Source organism: Argiope bruennichi, chromosome 7 (assembly GCF_947563725.1).
Source record: "Argiope bruennichi chromosome 7, qqArgBrue1.1, whole genome shotgun sequence".
NCBI classification, from domain to species: domain Eukaryota; kingdom Metazoa; phylum Arthropoda; class Arachnida; order Araneae; family Araneidae; genus Argiope; species Argiope bruennichi.
In genome coordinates this window covers 45738713-45752567 of record NC_079157.1, presented here as the reverse complement: position 1 = coordinate 45752567, position 13855 = coordinate 45738713, and the positions used below count along the sequence as shown (strand labels likewise).

General features: G+C 29.1%; 2 protein-coding genes across 3 annotated transcripts in view; both read left to right on the top strand.

Moving 5' to 3' along the window:
• Positions 1-4058, top strand: part of LOC129976299 (fatty-acid amide hydrolase 2-B-like) — a 51372-nt gene extending 47314 nt beyond the window's left edge. For both annotated transcript variants that reach the window (XM_056089795.1, XM_056089794.1), the window contains exons 7-8: positions 1770-1862; positions 3239-4058. In XM_056089795.1, coding sequence (XP_055945770.1) covers positions 1770-1862; positions 3239-3823 — 678 coding nt within the window. In that variant the 3' untranslated portion in view covers positions 3824-4058. The remainder of the gene's footprint in view (positions 1-1769; positions 1863-3238) is intronic.
• A 5699-nt stretch (positions 4059-9757) lies between these two features.
• LOC129976634 (fatty-acid amide hydrolase 2-B-like) overlaps positions 9758-13855 on the top strand; it is a 72459-nt gene continuing 68361 nt past the window's right edge. Inside the window, exon 1 of the mRNA XM_056090307.1 lies at positions 9758-9792. The gene's annotated coding sequence lies outside the window, so the exon portion shown is untranslated. The remainder of the gene's footprint in view (positions 9793-13855) is intronic.

Genomic DNA, 13855 nt, shown 5'->3' with positions numbered 1-13855 from the left:
AATAGTAGAGCGTTTTCATTTTAATACGAAAAGACACTGAATAATGTCAGGAAATCTAAAACTGGTCGCGATTTCTAACACTTTTTCATAAGAAAAGTTTTACTAGGAAAGCAACAGTTGATACTTCTATTTTCAATGTTCGAAATGCCATTCGTAAGACACGTCTGGAATCTTTTTTGTGATATTTTACTCAAAACATGATTTTTCCTCCTGTTGTCGCTAGTTGTTACGTCATAGATTTCGAAAACAACATCCAAGCAAATGTGCACTTTACATGTTTTGTTCTCAGCATTATTGCGTTCAAGGTGTCTGTTTATTCTAAATCAAAGACACTCTACAATTTTTGTAATTAATTTTTCTCCGCATTTTTTTTTTTTTTAGATAGAAACGTTAACTCCGTTGTTTGCCACTAGGTGGCGATATAACCTATCTAGCCGTTTAGCGCATGGTCACTTTACCTATGCATCACGTTTGTGGTGATATTTGCCGCCATTTTCGAGTTAATGTCATCTAGAAGGACTTAAGTGGATGCCTTGAAAAGCAAACTACATACTAAAAATCGCACCAAGTAAGATAAATAAACTTTTATTAGCAGTCTTGATGCCGAAACTGAAAGCGTGTACCAAATTTTGGATACAGTCAGTTAACAAGATGTGATTTAAAATGGATGCTTGATTCTCTTCGTCTTACGATGGAACTAAATACAAAGCAGGCCACATAGGGGAATTTTGAGAGAAATTCGGAGAAAAAACTTTAAATCATATGTGTCCGTCCGAAATTCCTTTTTACTGAATTGAAAACAATATATTCTTAGAATAAATTTAGGCGTACGAAAGATTATTATTATCTTAATCAGATTAAGATGAGGACGAGTTGTAATTTTAAAATAACGACGGATGATATCAAATTTTAGAACTATGAAAAATCAGGTCAATTATTTTTCAGTTACTATGTTCTTTATGTGCATACCGTGATAGAATTTTTGCCTTTTGTTTGAGTAATGCACTATGTGAGGCTCTTCTTAAAGCTGGTAAATTTAATTTCACATTTAAAAAAATCCCTTAATCAACATGATTTATTTTTATTTTAATAACTTTATGGAAATGTACATTTTTATTCATTTTTTGATGACTTATGACTTCCTACGCATTATTTAGACACAATATTATTTAAGCAGAAGATTAGTATTTATAAATACTATAATAGCTAATTGATTGTAATGTAATAAATAAGTATTTAATAATTGATCATAACATAATAAATAGCTACTAGCTAATTGATCATAACATAATAAATAGCTACTAGCTAATTGATCATAACATAATAAATAGCTACTAGCTAATTGATCATAACATAATAAATAGCTACTAGCTAATTGATCATAACATAATAAAGAGCTAATACTAATTGATCGTAATATAATAAATGCTATTGTATAATAGCTAATTGATCGCAATGTAATATATACTATAATAGCAAACTGATCATAATATAACAAGTAGGAACCTGGGCAATTATTCCTCAAAAAGTGTAAATATTACTCCCAATATTTTATAATTCATATAAGTCGCATTTTTTTTACAAATTTATTTAGCAACTAGACTAATTACATTTTAACCCACTGGCACGAAGATGCCCCCTTGCATTCTGTTTCAATTCAATGGACTTAGATGACTCGACAGAAATCCGTCAGTCTGTGCAAATATCGTATACCAGAAAGAAACAAAATTGCTCAAATCATTATTTTATTGAGTTTTTTTTTCTTGCAGGTGAACTTTCGAAACGTCAAAGTTTATTACATTGAAGAGTTCCCAGGATTACTGCATACAGCAACGCCGGATGTTAAAAGCGCTATAAGAAAGGTGAAAAATAATTTCCATCTTTATTTACTTAAAAAAATATTTTTTTTTTACTTAATAAAATATTTTTAAGAAATATTAATTTAGTAAAATATTTTTATAACATTATTTTTATTAATTATTTTTTAAAAATATAATTTAATAAAATATTTTGATATAAAAAAATTTCAATTACTTAATATAATAATTAACAGTTTATTATTTCTTATGAAATAATCGTGGTAACTGAGCGCAGGAAATAAGATAAGACGTAATGCAGCTAAATAGTTTTTCACTTCACTCAAGAACTTTCAAATGCTATGAATACAATAGACTCTCGAATTTCTGTAATCTCTTTTTTTCCTTTCCATTCTTTTTTCCTTCTCTTTCTCCATCTCTTTTCGGGGAATCAGTTTGATAATTTTCCAGTAAAAAACAAATCAATCCACAAACTATTATAGAACGGATTTTCTGTAATTCCACAAACTTTACAGATCTGTTGTCTTAGAAAACAATTCTAAGATGACAGAAGAAAAAAATAAAAAATAAAATTAATGAATTTTAAAAATTGATTTTTCTATTATGTCGTTGAAAACTTCATATTTGGGTGGAACCATTAATTTAATTTCATCCTTCCTTTGTTTATTTAATTTTAATGAAAACTAATTATTTATTTAATTTTAATGAAAACTAATTATTTATTTAATTTTAATGAAAACTAATTATTTATTTAATTTTATTATCTAATAATTGATTTATCTAATAAGAGATAACATATTTATAAAATGATAGCATTCCTTGCAATTAACCTTTTTTAAATTCTTCCTTTTTTTCTAATCATATCCGGATCTCCAATGGGTACATCAGAACTGGGATGAGAAAATTCTGGCATGGTGCTTTGTTCTCACTGCCTTGTGGGTACAGAAATGGGGTGGAGTCAGTTACCCCATGCCGATGATGGGATGTGCCTCTGAAAGGGGTTGTACCATGGCCAATGATGGCTCTTAAGACTCAATCATATTTCCTACTAATACGTCGCGGCGTTCTGGTCATTTAGTTTTTTCCGAATGCCTTCGAGGCGGGTAGCCATTTGTAATATCATGTCCAGACCAAAGGCAAGGTGTTATTGCGGTTGGCTTTTTAATGCATTTATCTTTTTTTTTTTTTTCTTTTGCTTGCATTTTAAGTGTTGCCAATTACAGATAACTAAACTTTTCATTGATCTGATTCAAGCTGCTAATTTTTGAAATTATGGTACGAAATTGGAAAATGCATAGGAATATTAATACGGCTCCAAAAATTTCTTTTGAACAGGAACATTTAGAAAAATAATTGTTATTTCTATCTACAATTTTCAAACAAAAAAAAAAGGATTATAAAACTATTTTTTAATCTTTTAGGCGGTTAGACATTTTGAAGACCAGTACGAAGTTACGGCCACGCCCATCAAATTTCCTGAACTGAGGCATGCATTCTCTATCTGGGAGTGCGAGCTATTGGAATACGACGGAATGCCATTCAGTTTCTACCTGAAAGGCGAGGACAAGAGCATCAACTTGTGGTGGGAACTATTCAAAAGCATCTTCCGATGCTCCGACCACACCTTGCCGGCTATCTACTTCGGAATGGTTGACAGACGCACAAAGGACAAATTTTACTATTTCTGCTTGGAGCAATTCAAGGAACTGGAGCGCAAATTTAAAGAGATCTTTGAAGAAGATGCCATACTATTTGTTCCAACTCATCCCGAGCCACCCCCTCATTATCTGATGACTATCCCCATGTATCCGAACATTGCCTACACTTGTATATTCAACATCCTAGGTTTACCATCGGCACAGATACCTGCAGGACTGAGTAAGGGGGTGCCAATAGGTATCCAAGCGGTCAGTGGTCATTTGAAAGATCATATCTCCATAGCAGCTGCTCTAGAATTGGACAAAGTGTTCAATGGGTGGATTAGTCCATGTCCCATCAATGCATGAAAAGATCAAATGTGAATTGGCAATTCAAATAACTGACATGTATTGGTGAAATACCACTTTATTGTCACTTTCGCACCCTTGTGAAATCTTATCGATGCTATTATTGTCTTTGGTTATATTCAGAAATGTTTTTAAAACAGCAACTTGCAAATATTTTGCTTTTTTTATTGATCAACAAGTATTCATTTCATTTTTTTTACCATTCACATATGAATTAAATATTTTTGAAGAATAATGTGTCACCCTGTGTGAGTCATTTGGGTAAAATAAGATAATCCGTGCGATGGCGGATTTAAGTCTTCAGGGCCTTATGAGGCCTCCATATTATGAGACACATTTTCTAATAAACTAGCCAGGTTAATTTAAAATTATAATATATTTTAAAATTAGTTTCATATGTTAGTGATTTATTTTATGCTTTTATTATTTTAATAATTTTGCGAAAATGGTTTTTTTTTTAAATTCTGTTTCACAATGGTGCGGCATCTAAGTTTGTGCACAGTATCATTTAAACAGAACACACTTTATTTAGAAATACAAAAGTAAGTAAATAAATATACTAATACTGATAAAAATCTGAAAACTTGACAAACAGTTAATATTATCCTAATATTTAATAATTCATAAAGTTAGTATTTTTAAAATTTTATTTATTTTGTAACTTAATCAAAACATTTTTAATCAACTTGCATGTGGACCTTTCTATCTAACGACCTAAGACAGCTGCTTAATTTGACTACTTGGAAATCTGCCATTGAATACATGTTTAAAATTTTAACAAATTTGTGAAAATTAAAATAAAATTTCAATTATTATTTTTAAAGTATAAATGACAAACTAACGTAAACAAATCAACAATTACTATTCTCTAGCTTTAGATTAAATTCATTTTTAAAGCCACACACAAAAAAAATTTTGTAACTTTTAATTTTAAGAATTTATTTGTGAATGTAGGCATCTTATTATTAAAATTCGTCACATGAAACGTGTTTTTTTTTGGTAACCCTCAATTTTAAGAATTTATCTTTGAATGTGGACAACTTATTCTCTAAATTCATTTCACCTCTATTAGAACCCGTTTTTATACAAATTTAATCTATACTACTATTATAAATGTGAAAGTTTGGATGGATGTTTGTTAGTCAATCACGCCAGAACGGCTGAACAGAATTGGATGAAATTTAGCTGAGAGATAGATTATAGTCTGGAATAGGACATAGGCTACTATTTATTCGGTTTAATTGAGTGATTAATTGTTTATTAATTAAAAACTAACTTTCCCGCCAAAAATCGCCAAATGAGTAAAGCTTCATGGGTTTTTTTCCCACGTCAATGAGATTAGGCTTAACATGATTTTCACTATTATTTCAAACGATTCTGTTTGTTTTCTTAATGTTCGATGCATTTAAAATTAAACATTGTTAATGAATCGATCTTTCGGATTCATTCTGAAGTACATTTGAATTAAAATAAAACAGAATAAAGGAAATTAAAAATTTATAATCTATATTGCGTTACCCCAACTGGCGTAGAAAATTCATACATTTGTGTTGTCCCAACTGGCATTGAAAATTCACGCATGCGCAGGAGTAACAAAAGATAAAGCCATTGATGCTATAAATTCCAATCTATTTCCACGCGTACGGAGTCGCGGGTAAAAGCTAGTATGAGAATAAATTAAATTTAAGTATTTCACAAATTTTTATTAGAAATCATAACAATTAAGTAATACAATTTATGTGCTTATTTTTGCTCATTTTCCTGCGCTAGATATTTATATTTCTTAAATTCCCTGTTATGCGTGCACATGAATTATTTTTTATAAATCCAATGTATTATTTCCGTTTCTTTACTGACAACTCCTTAAGATTTCTAGGAAACAGCCTATAAAATTTAGAAATTTAGAAAAATATATTATCAAGAGTTTTTACTGAATAACAAATAATATAAAGCATGATCCACACGACAAAAAATACTATCCGCATACCTCAACTCTAAAAATTAATAATTTAATTATTGATTTATTGTTAATTTAATTATCAAATTTAATGAATTATTGATTATTATTAGTTTAAACAAAATAATTTAATTATTAAATTTAATAAATTATTGATTATACTTAATTACAATAAAATAATTCAGTTATTGATTTATTATTAATTTAATTATTAAATTTATTATTAATTTAAATAATTAGGGACATTTCCATGACGCGTGTTTCTAGAAATAGAATTACGATAGTTTCTGAAAATACTCCGATAGTTTAAATGTTAAAAAGGATTTTATTTTAAAATGTTTTATAATCAATTTTTAATAGTTATTAATGTTTTATTTTTATTATAATCTTTAAGTTCACACACTTTTTGACCGTCTTTAAATTCTCTAGTCTTGTTTATTCTCTAGTATGTATATACGCAAGGAAATATTTTAAATTATTGATAATAAAGAAGTCTAATCTGACTTAATTAAAATTCTCCAAATATTATTATTTAGACTGTTATTATCATACGAGAACATGATATTGTTTTGGTTTGAGGTTTTTTAAGCCACAAAATGCGTCTGCAACAAATTGATGATTTATCGCTTTTGAGGCATCAATTTTTCGCTTTTAGGGTTATTAGAAAATAATGCAGAAGGTTGTCACATTTGACGATTTATCGGCAACTAAAGTTACAACTTGATTTCCAAAATACTCATTCTCTGAATTCTTACGAATTGTCTTAATTAATTTAAGTCATTAACCAGTTTAACCAGTTTGAAATAACCAGGAGACTATCAGATTACGCTTGTGTCAATATTTTAAAAAACGATGGGGGAGGGAGGGGTTCCCCGTCTCAAAACGGTCGAGCTCCAAAATTTTGTTTGTCAGCTATAAAAATTGAAAATGAAAGTTTAAAAAAATTATCACTAAATATATATATACAGAGTGAGAGAGAGAGGGATAGAGAAGTCTCAAGACAGTTTCAAACCGGTTTATTTAAACTGGTTAATGACTTAAATTAATTAAGACAAATAATGACTTAAAAAATAATAATGTTCTCACATGATAACTTGAAATTTGCGATCGTAGATTTAATTTTTAATTTTTTTATTGTGTATTTTTTTTATTTGGTAAAATTTTATAATCACTTGTTTGTGTCAATTATGGCAGTTTGCTTCATATAGAATAACGGAGAAATTTCAACAATTCAATAGTTGCCTATTAATATATATTCTGTATGAAACATTGTCTTTTATATTAATCAAAATAATTGCAAAAAATCCCCATTTAATTTTTCTCTGATTAATTCTAATTGCGTTATGACATTTCATTTCAAATCACAAGCATGCTTAATAAGGCAATTTTTTTTTTCTTTCTTTTTTCTCATTTCTCAATGAAAAAGATTTATTTACCAATTTGCGTTCGCACTCATTCATTAAATAGTTACAATCATAACACACTTTGCACGAAGCTGAATCATTCCGAGGTTTTTATTTTTCTTTCCGAACGCCACCCTTTGCGTGTTCTGCCTGTGATCAGTCCTCTGTAGACAATTTCTTTCCAGATTCTTTGCTGGTAACGCCTTCTGACCGGGTTCTGCCTTAAGTCATTAAGAAAAAGTTCGTGTTCCACTTCCGTTCCATTTTAGTGATGTCTGAAGCTGCTTCTTTATACTTTCTCGTATGCAAAGTATAGAGAAAATATCGTAATAAAAAAAAAAAAACTCGAGACTTTGAGGAATAACCACGGTACATACACATTTTTGGCATCTATCATTTCGTCTGACTGAGACAAAGATTCTTCAAAAATGCTTTGAGATAGAAACATGAAATTTGATATAAAGACTTAACACAAAATTCATAGATTTCTTTCAAATTTTGAGCAAAATCCATTCACATGAAGTCTATCTGCCCGGCTGTTTGAATATAAATAAATACGATAGTTACAAAATGAAATGCAAAAAATTTGGCACGTAGATTTATCATCTATAGTGTGTGATAGTATAAACCGATAGAGATTGACCGCCTATCGGTCTATACTTTTAGAAACTTGTAAATGCGATAGCTCAAATACACAAAGCATTAAATATATGAAATTCAGCATGTGAATTTTATGATTACAAATATATTTCCATGTCAAATGTTGGAAAATCTAAAATACTAAATCTAAAATCTAATACTAAATAATATTTAAAAAAAAAAAAGAAATCTAAAATCTAAAATACAAATCTGATTTCCAGGAACTGTTAACCGCATGTCAGGAATTAATAACCAAATCATGACAAACAAATATTAAAATTTGTAAATAAGTAAATAATTAATTAATGATTAATCGATCAATTACTTGTTCAAGATTTTTGTGATTTTAATTGATCCCTTTTCTTATATATACATTTTTTTTTCAAAAATTAAAAGCATAATGTTACGAATCTGTAATGCTGCTTCCCAGCATAGTTGGCTCCATGGGAGGTCCCAGAGCTTGGCGACAAACTTGGCGAGTTTGACGTCAAAATAGATTATACCCGAAACATCGAAAAGTTTCTCGATCCGTCCAGTAGGAACGGAGATACGCCTCGAACGTTCCTGATTGGTTGAGAGGCTTCTAGCCCCGCCTCCTGAGACCTATAAAAGGAGCTGCAGCTGCCGGGGGAGTCGACGGTGAATTGAGTTGTGAACCAGTGGTGAATTGAGTAGTCGGAAGCGACAGAAAAGAGTAGTCGCGAACCAGTGGAGTCGAAGAGTAGTCGGAACCGACGGTGAAGAACTGGCCATCCAGAGATTAGCGGAGCAGCGACGGAGTGAAAGTAGTGCTGAACTAAGCTGTGTGCTACTGGCTGTCGTAGAGTCTGTTGTATGCTGCTGTTTTGTATGCTGCACGTCTCGGATGAAGATAATCTTCTTCTGTGCTGTATATAGTTGTCGTCTTTGTGCTGTCCTGTGTGTCTTCGTGTAAATAAACGTTGTTGTTTTATTTTCTACTGCCGCCTGGTGATTGAGCGTTCTTCACACCATATAACCCTCACTATCCAAACGAACCCCGGAAAATGTCGTAACAATATGTTTTCAGAAAGTTACTAAAATAAAAAAAATTAAAAAAATCTTTAATATGCTAATTAATTATTAATAATATGATATAATAATAATTGTTCAGTTAAATATTTATTTTTTATTCCATAAATAATATAAAATAACCACTTATTCCGTCATAATAACAAGTAATGTAAAAAATTTTAATGTTATATTTGCTCGAAATTTATTATTTTCTGATATTCAACAATGATTAATATTCTGATAATTAATATATTCTATCATGCCAGTCAAACACTAAAACATGTAAATAAATAAATCATTGATCAATGATTATAAGTAAATCATTGATTAATGATTATAAGTAAATCATTGATTAATGATTACGATCAATTAATTTGTCCACATTTTTATGATTTTTATTGCTTCTTTACATGATATACATATTTAAAAAATTAAATGGATATATTTTTTAGAAAGTTACTAAAAAAAATGAACTAAAACAAACAGTATGTTCATTGATTGTTTTCATTATATGTTGATTCTTGTTATGATTACTTTCATTTAAAAACAAAGGAATCAATTAAGATTCTGTACAACCTAGACCTAAATCAAAGTACCTTGCATTGAAATTCGTTTTCTCGCAAAATCGGAATACTGCCAATTATTCCAATTAAACACGTGCTCGTTATATTCTCTTGGAGGTTTATTTTCGGAATGACCCTTTGAGTGTGGTCACAATCATGAGGTAACTACCTGCGTGACCACCTCATTACTGTCAACATACTATCAGCCCCAATGATCGATGCTCAACTAGCCTACTTTCGCTTCTTTGCAAACGGTGTTGTTCGTAAAGTGGTATTCTTTGAAAAATTTCGCTGAAACTAAGACAGGTCCGTAAACAGACTTACATGGCGAGGGCTTCGGTAATTTTGGAGAAAGGACATGATACAGGGGAATGGGTAAGATTTTTTTAAATACTATTTTATGTTATTTCATTTTTTTATTTCATTCAAAAATAATTAATATATATTTATAGGAACTTGTTAATTTAAATTTAATTGGACTTTATGAAATGAAATTTTTAAAAAATAAGTCTAAAAATATTGAATCTGAAAATGATTATTCCAAGAGAAAACGACATTACATTAAATAAAAATGGCGATACTTATGTTTAATGCTTTGTAATTTGAATAAATAATATAAAATTGTTGATATATAATAAGTACTGTTTGTGAATGATGGAACTAAAAAGTTATTAATAGTATTCATCTATTTATATATTGGTAATTTCAATAAAAAAAAAGTGCACAGAATAATACTAGCTTTAACAAATGTATAAAATACTAAATAAACAATGCACCATTTAAAAATTAGCATTTTCAAAACTTTTTGTTTTATGTGAAAAACTTTTTTTTATCAGATTTTAATATATTACTTTGTACAGTTGAAAATAGCTAGTGAACTTGTTGATTCAAATTTGATTGGACCTTATTAAACGAAATAAAAAAAATAAGACTGTAAGAATTGAAATTTAAAAAATAATGGGTCTGAAAATTATTATTGCAAGAGAAAATGACATATTAAATAAAAATGGCGATACTTATATTTAATGATTTACGATTTTAATGATTAATATAAAACTGTAGATGCATAATAATTTTAATGGGTAATGAAAAGGAATTGCAATTATTTATTTAGTAATAATTTCAATAAATGTGTAATTTTAATGAAGAAAAAGTACACAGAGTACTAAATATAACAAATACAGTGGCTCAAAAAATTGAGAGTACACCTTACGTTTACTTGATAAATGCAACTTTCAATATAAATAACACATTAACGGGAAGTGCAAACTTGTTTTTATTTTTACACATAACAAATGGTTTAATTTAGAGTAAAAATAAAGAAAAATCAACGAAGAATTTCTAAATTGAAAATTTTCAGAAGCATTTTAAATAAACATACGCAGAATTTTGCCTCAAAAAATTGAGAATACACCAATGAAATTTTTGCAATATCACGCATAGAAACAAAGTGTCACTATTAAATTGTATGTCTTTTGGCTCTTATAATGGTCTTTAAACGTCATGGTACCGATTCGACCCATTTTTGGTGGTATCTGAAGATATTTTACCCCATTCTTCTTGCACCACTTGTTTTAAATGGGTTTTCTTTCTAATTTTGTATTTTTGAACCACTTTTTCGAGTATCCCCCACGAATATTCAATGGCATTGATGTCAGGGTACTGTGGTGATGTGTGTAACTGTTGTTTACAATGAAAAAGACATCATATTTTGACGTTACGTGCATTCTGTTTGGGGTACTTGTCCTGCTGGAAAATGGAATTTCCATCTAAACCCAAATTTTTAACACTTTCCTTTAGATTGCTGCTACCATATGGTTCATCCAACTTGTTGCAGAAACTTTTTAAATCATAGGCAGAAGTGTAAGTGCTGAAACTGCTAAATGCCATTAAACAAGCTGGATATAAAAGTAGCATTGTTAGAGAGAAACCGTTCACCAGCTTGCAAATTCAGAAAAAACATTTGAAGTTTGCAAAAACTCATCAATTGAAGACCAATAACCTTTGGAAGAAATCTATATTTAGTAATGAAAGAAACCTCACCATTTTTGGCAGTGATAACCATCTTACTGTATGGAGAAAGCCTAATACTGCTTTGTATCCAAAACAATTACGTCCTACAGTTAAATATGATGGTGACTCCGTGATGATTTGAGGTTACATGGCTTCATTCGGGGTAGGAAATTTAATTTTTATAGATGGCATTATAAATGATACGGTTTACTTGGATATACTTCGCAGAAATCTAAAGGAAAGTGCTAAAAATTTGGGTTTAGCTGGAAATTTCATTTTTCAGTAGGACAAGGACCCCAAACAGAATGCACGTAACGTCAAAATATGGTGCCTTTTCCATTGTAAACAGCAGTTACACACATCACCACAGTACCTCGACATCAATACTATTGAATATCTGTGGGTCACACTCGAAGCAGTCGTCCAAAAACACAAAATTAGAAATAAAACCCATTTAAAACAAGTGGTGCAAGAAGAATGGGGTAAAATATCTTCAAATATCACCAAAAATGGGTCAAATCAGTACCATGACATTTAGAGGCCATTATAAGATCCAAAAAACATGCAATTTAATAGCGACACTTTATTTCTATGCGCGATATTGCAAAAATTTCATTGGTGTATTCTCAATTTTTTGAGGCAAAATTCTGAGTATGTTTATTTAAAATGCTTCTGAAAATTTTCAATTTAGAAATTTTTCATTGATTTTTCTTTATTTTTACTCTAAATTAAACCATTTGTTATGTCTAAAAATAAAATCCTGTTTGCACTTCTTCTTAATGGGTTATTTATATTGAAAGTCGGATTTATGAAGTAAAAGTAAGGTGTACTCTCAATTTTTTGAGCCACTGTATATAAAATACCCAAATAAACAATATACCAATTAAAAATAACATTTTCTAATTTTTTCTTTTTATGTGAAAAACTTTTTTTTATCTGGTTTTAATATATTACTTTGTATAGCTGTAATTCTCTAGTGAATTAAGATTCTTAATAAAATTATTTACTTATAAACATCGAAGGCGCAAGGTACTGATCTAATGAATTAAATAACAACACAAAACTAAATACAAATTTAATTTTGATTTAAAATAAACTCAAATCGCTGAAAATGTTTAAATATTATTTTAATGACAAATTATTAAAGATTAAGAAAAAAAAATTCTAAGTATCTAAAGTCGAAACTAAAACGTTCAATCAATCAAATTCCACTGCAATAATTCTTTCTGAATAAGAAATTCAATCTTACAAAATATGCACTGTATAACTGCGATATATAAAATTTAATAACTCTGATATTCAACTACCAACATCTTCTTTCATAAAAATTTAACGGTGGAAAATAAAATAAAGTATCCAAAAAATGATACTCGCTAAATAATTAATAATATAAAAATTTTCAAATTATTTAGTTGAATTGAATGGTTATAGGTAAAATGAAAACGATTTTGGAGATTCAATAAATTTACGAAAGAAAAGTAAAGAAGTTTCATATTTCATGCAAACGATATTTATCCAACAAATTATTAATTTAAAGTATGAATCAATAGCTTACATAAAAAAATTACAATCGATATGCTCTTCAAATCATTTTAATCGTTTTGTTTTCTTTGAAGATTTAATTTGATTTTACGATTTCATGAGAGGAAATAGAAAATTTGCTTGGGTTTGCAATGGCTTCATGATAAAGCCTTGACACTTTAGGACCAAAACATTCGAAGTCCGATATTGTCGTATAAATGTGGTCTGATATGGGTTCAAATGCCGCATTTGTTTCTTCATTGTTCAAGTTTCAGAAATCCGGCCTGAAATAATTCTTCAGTTATTTTAAATCGTATCGGTTTCGGTAAGCTGTACGGAAGTTTGAAGTTCAAAATTATGAAGTCTATCTCAAAATATCCTTAGTGTTGCTACCAATACGAGATGCTAATATATCTGATCGAATTGAATTTGGAAAATAGTTTGTTGGCATGGAATATTGGCTTTCTTCGCTATTAACATAAAAATCATTTTAAAATTCCACTTAATATTTGAAATTACGAATTTCATGACAATAACAAAGTGTTCTTTCAAATATGTAAATACTATGAAAGGAAAATTCTATTTCGAAATTTATGTTCAAAAAACGCAATTGTTTTGTTTTTATTTTCAACACTGGCATGCGATTGAATAAATAGAATAACGAATAAATTTGAGTTTCATCATTGCATTAAAAATAATATGTGTATCAAATGAAACTATAAAATTTATTAAATTTAGACAAAAAAAAAGTACAAAAATAAAATTGGTATGATTAAAAGATTATATATATATATAAGTAACCAATCTAAAGTAAGAAATAGTTTGAAAACGAAACTAAAATGAAAACGAAACAAAACAGTTTCGAAATCGCAACTAAAAATTATTACCTATTCAAACTAAAACC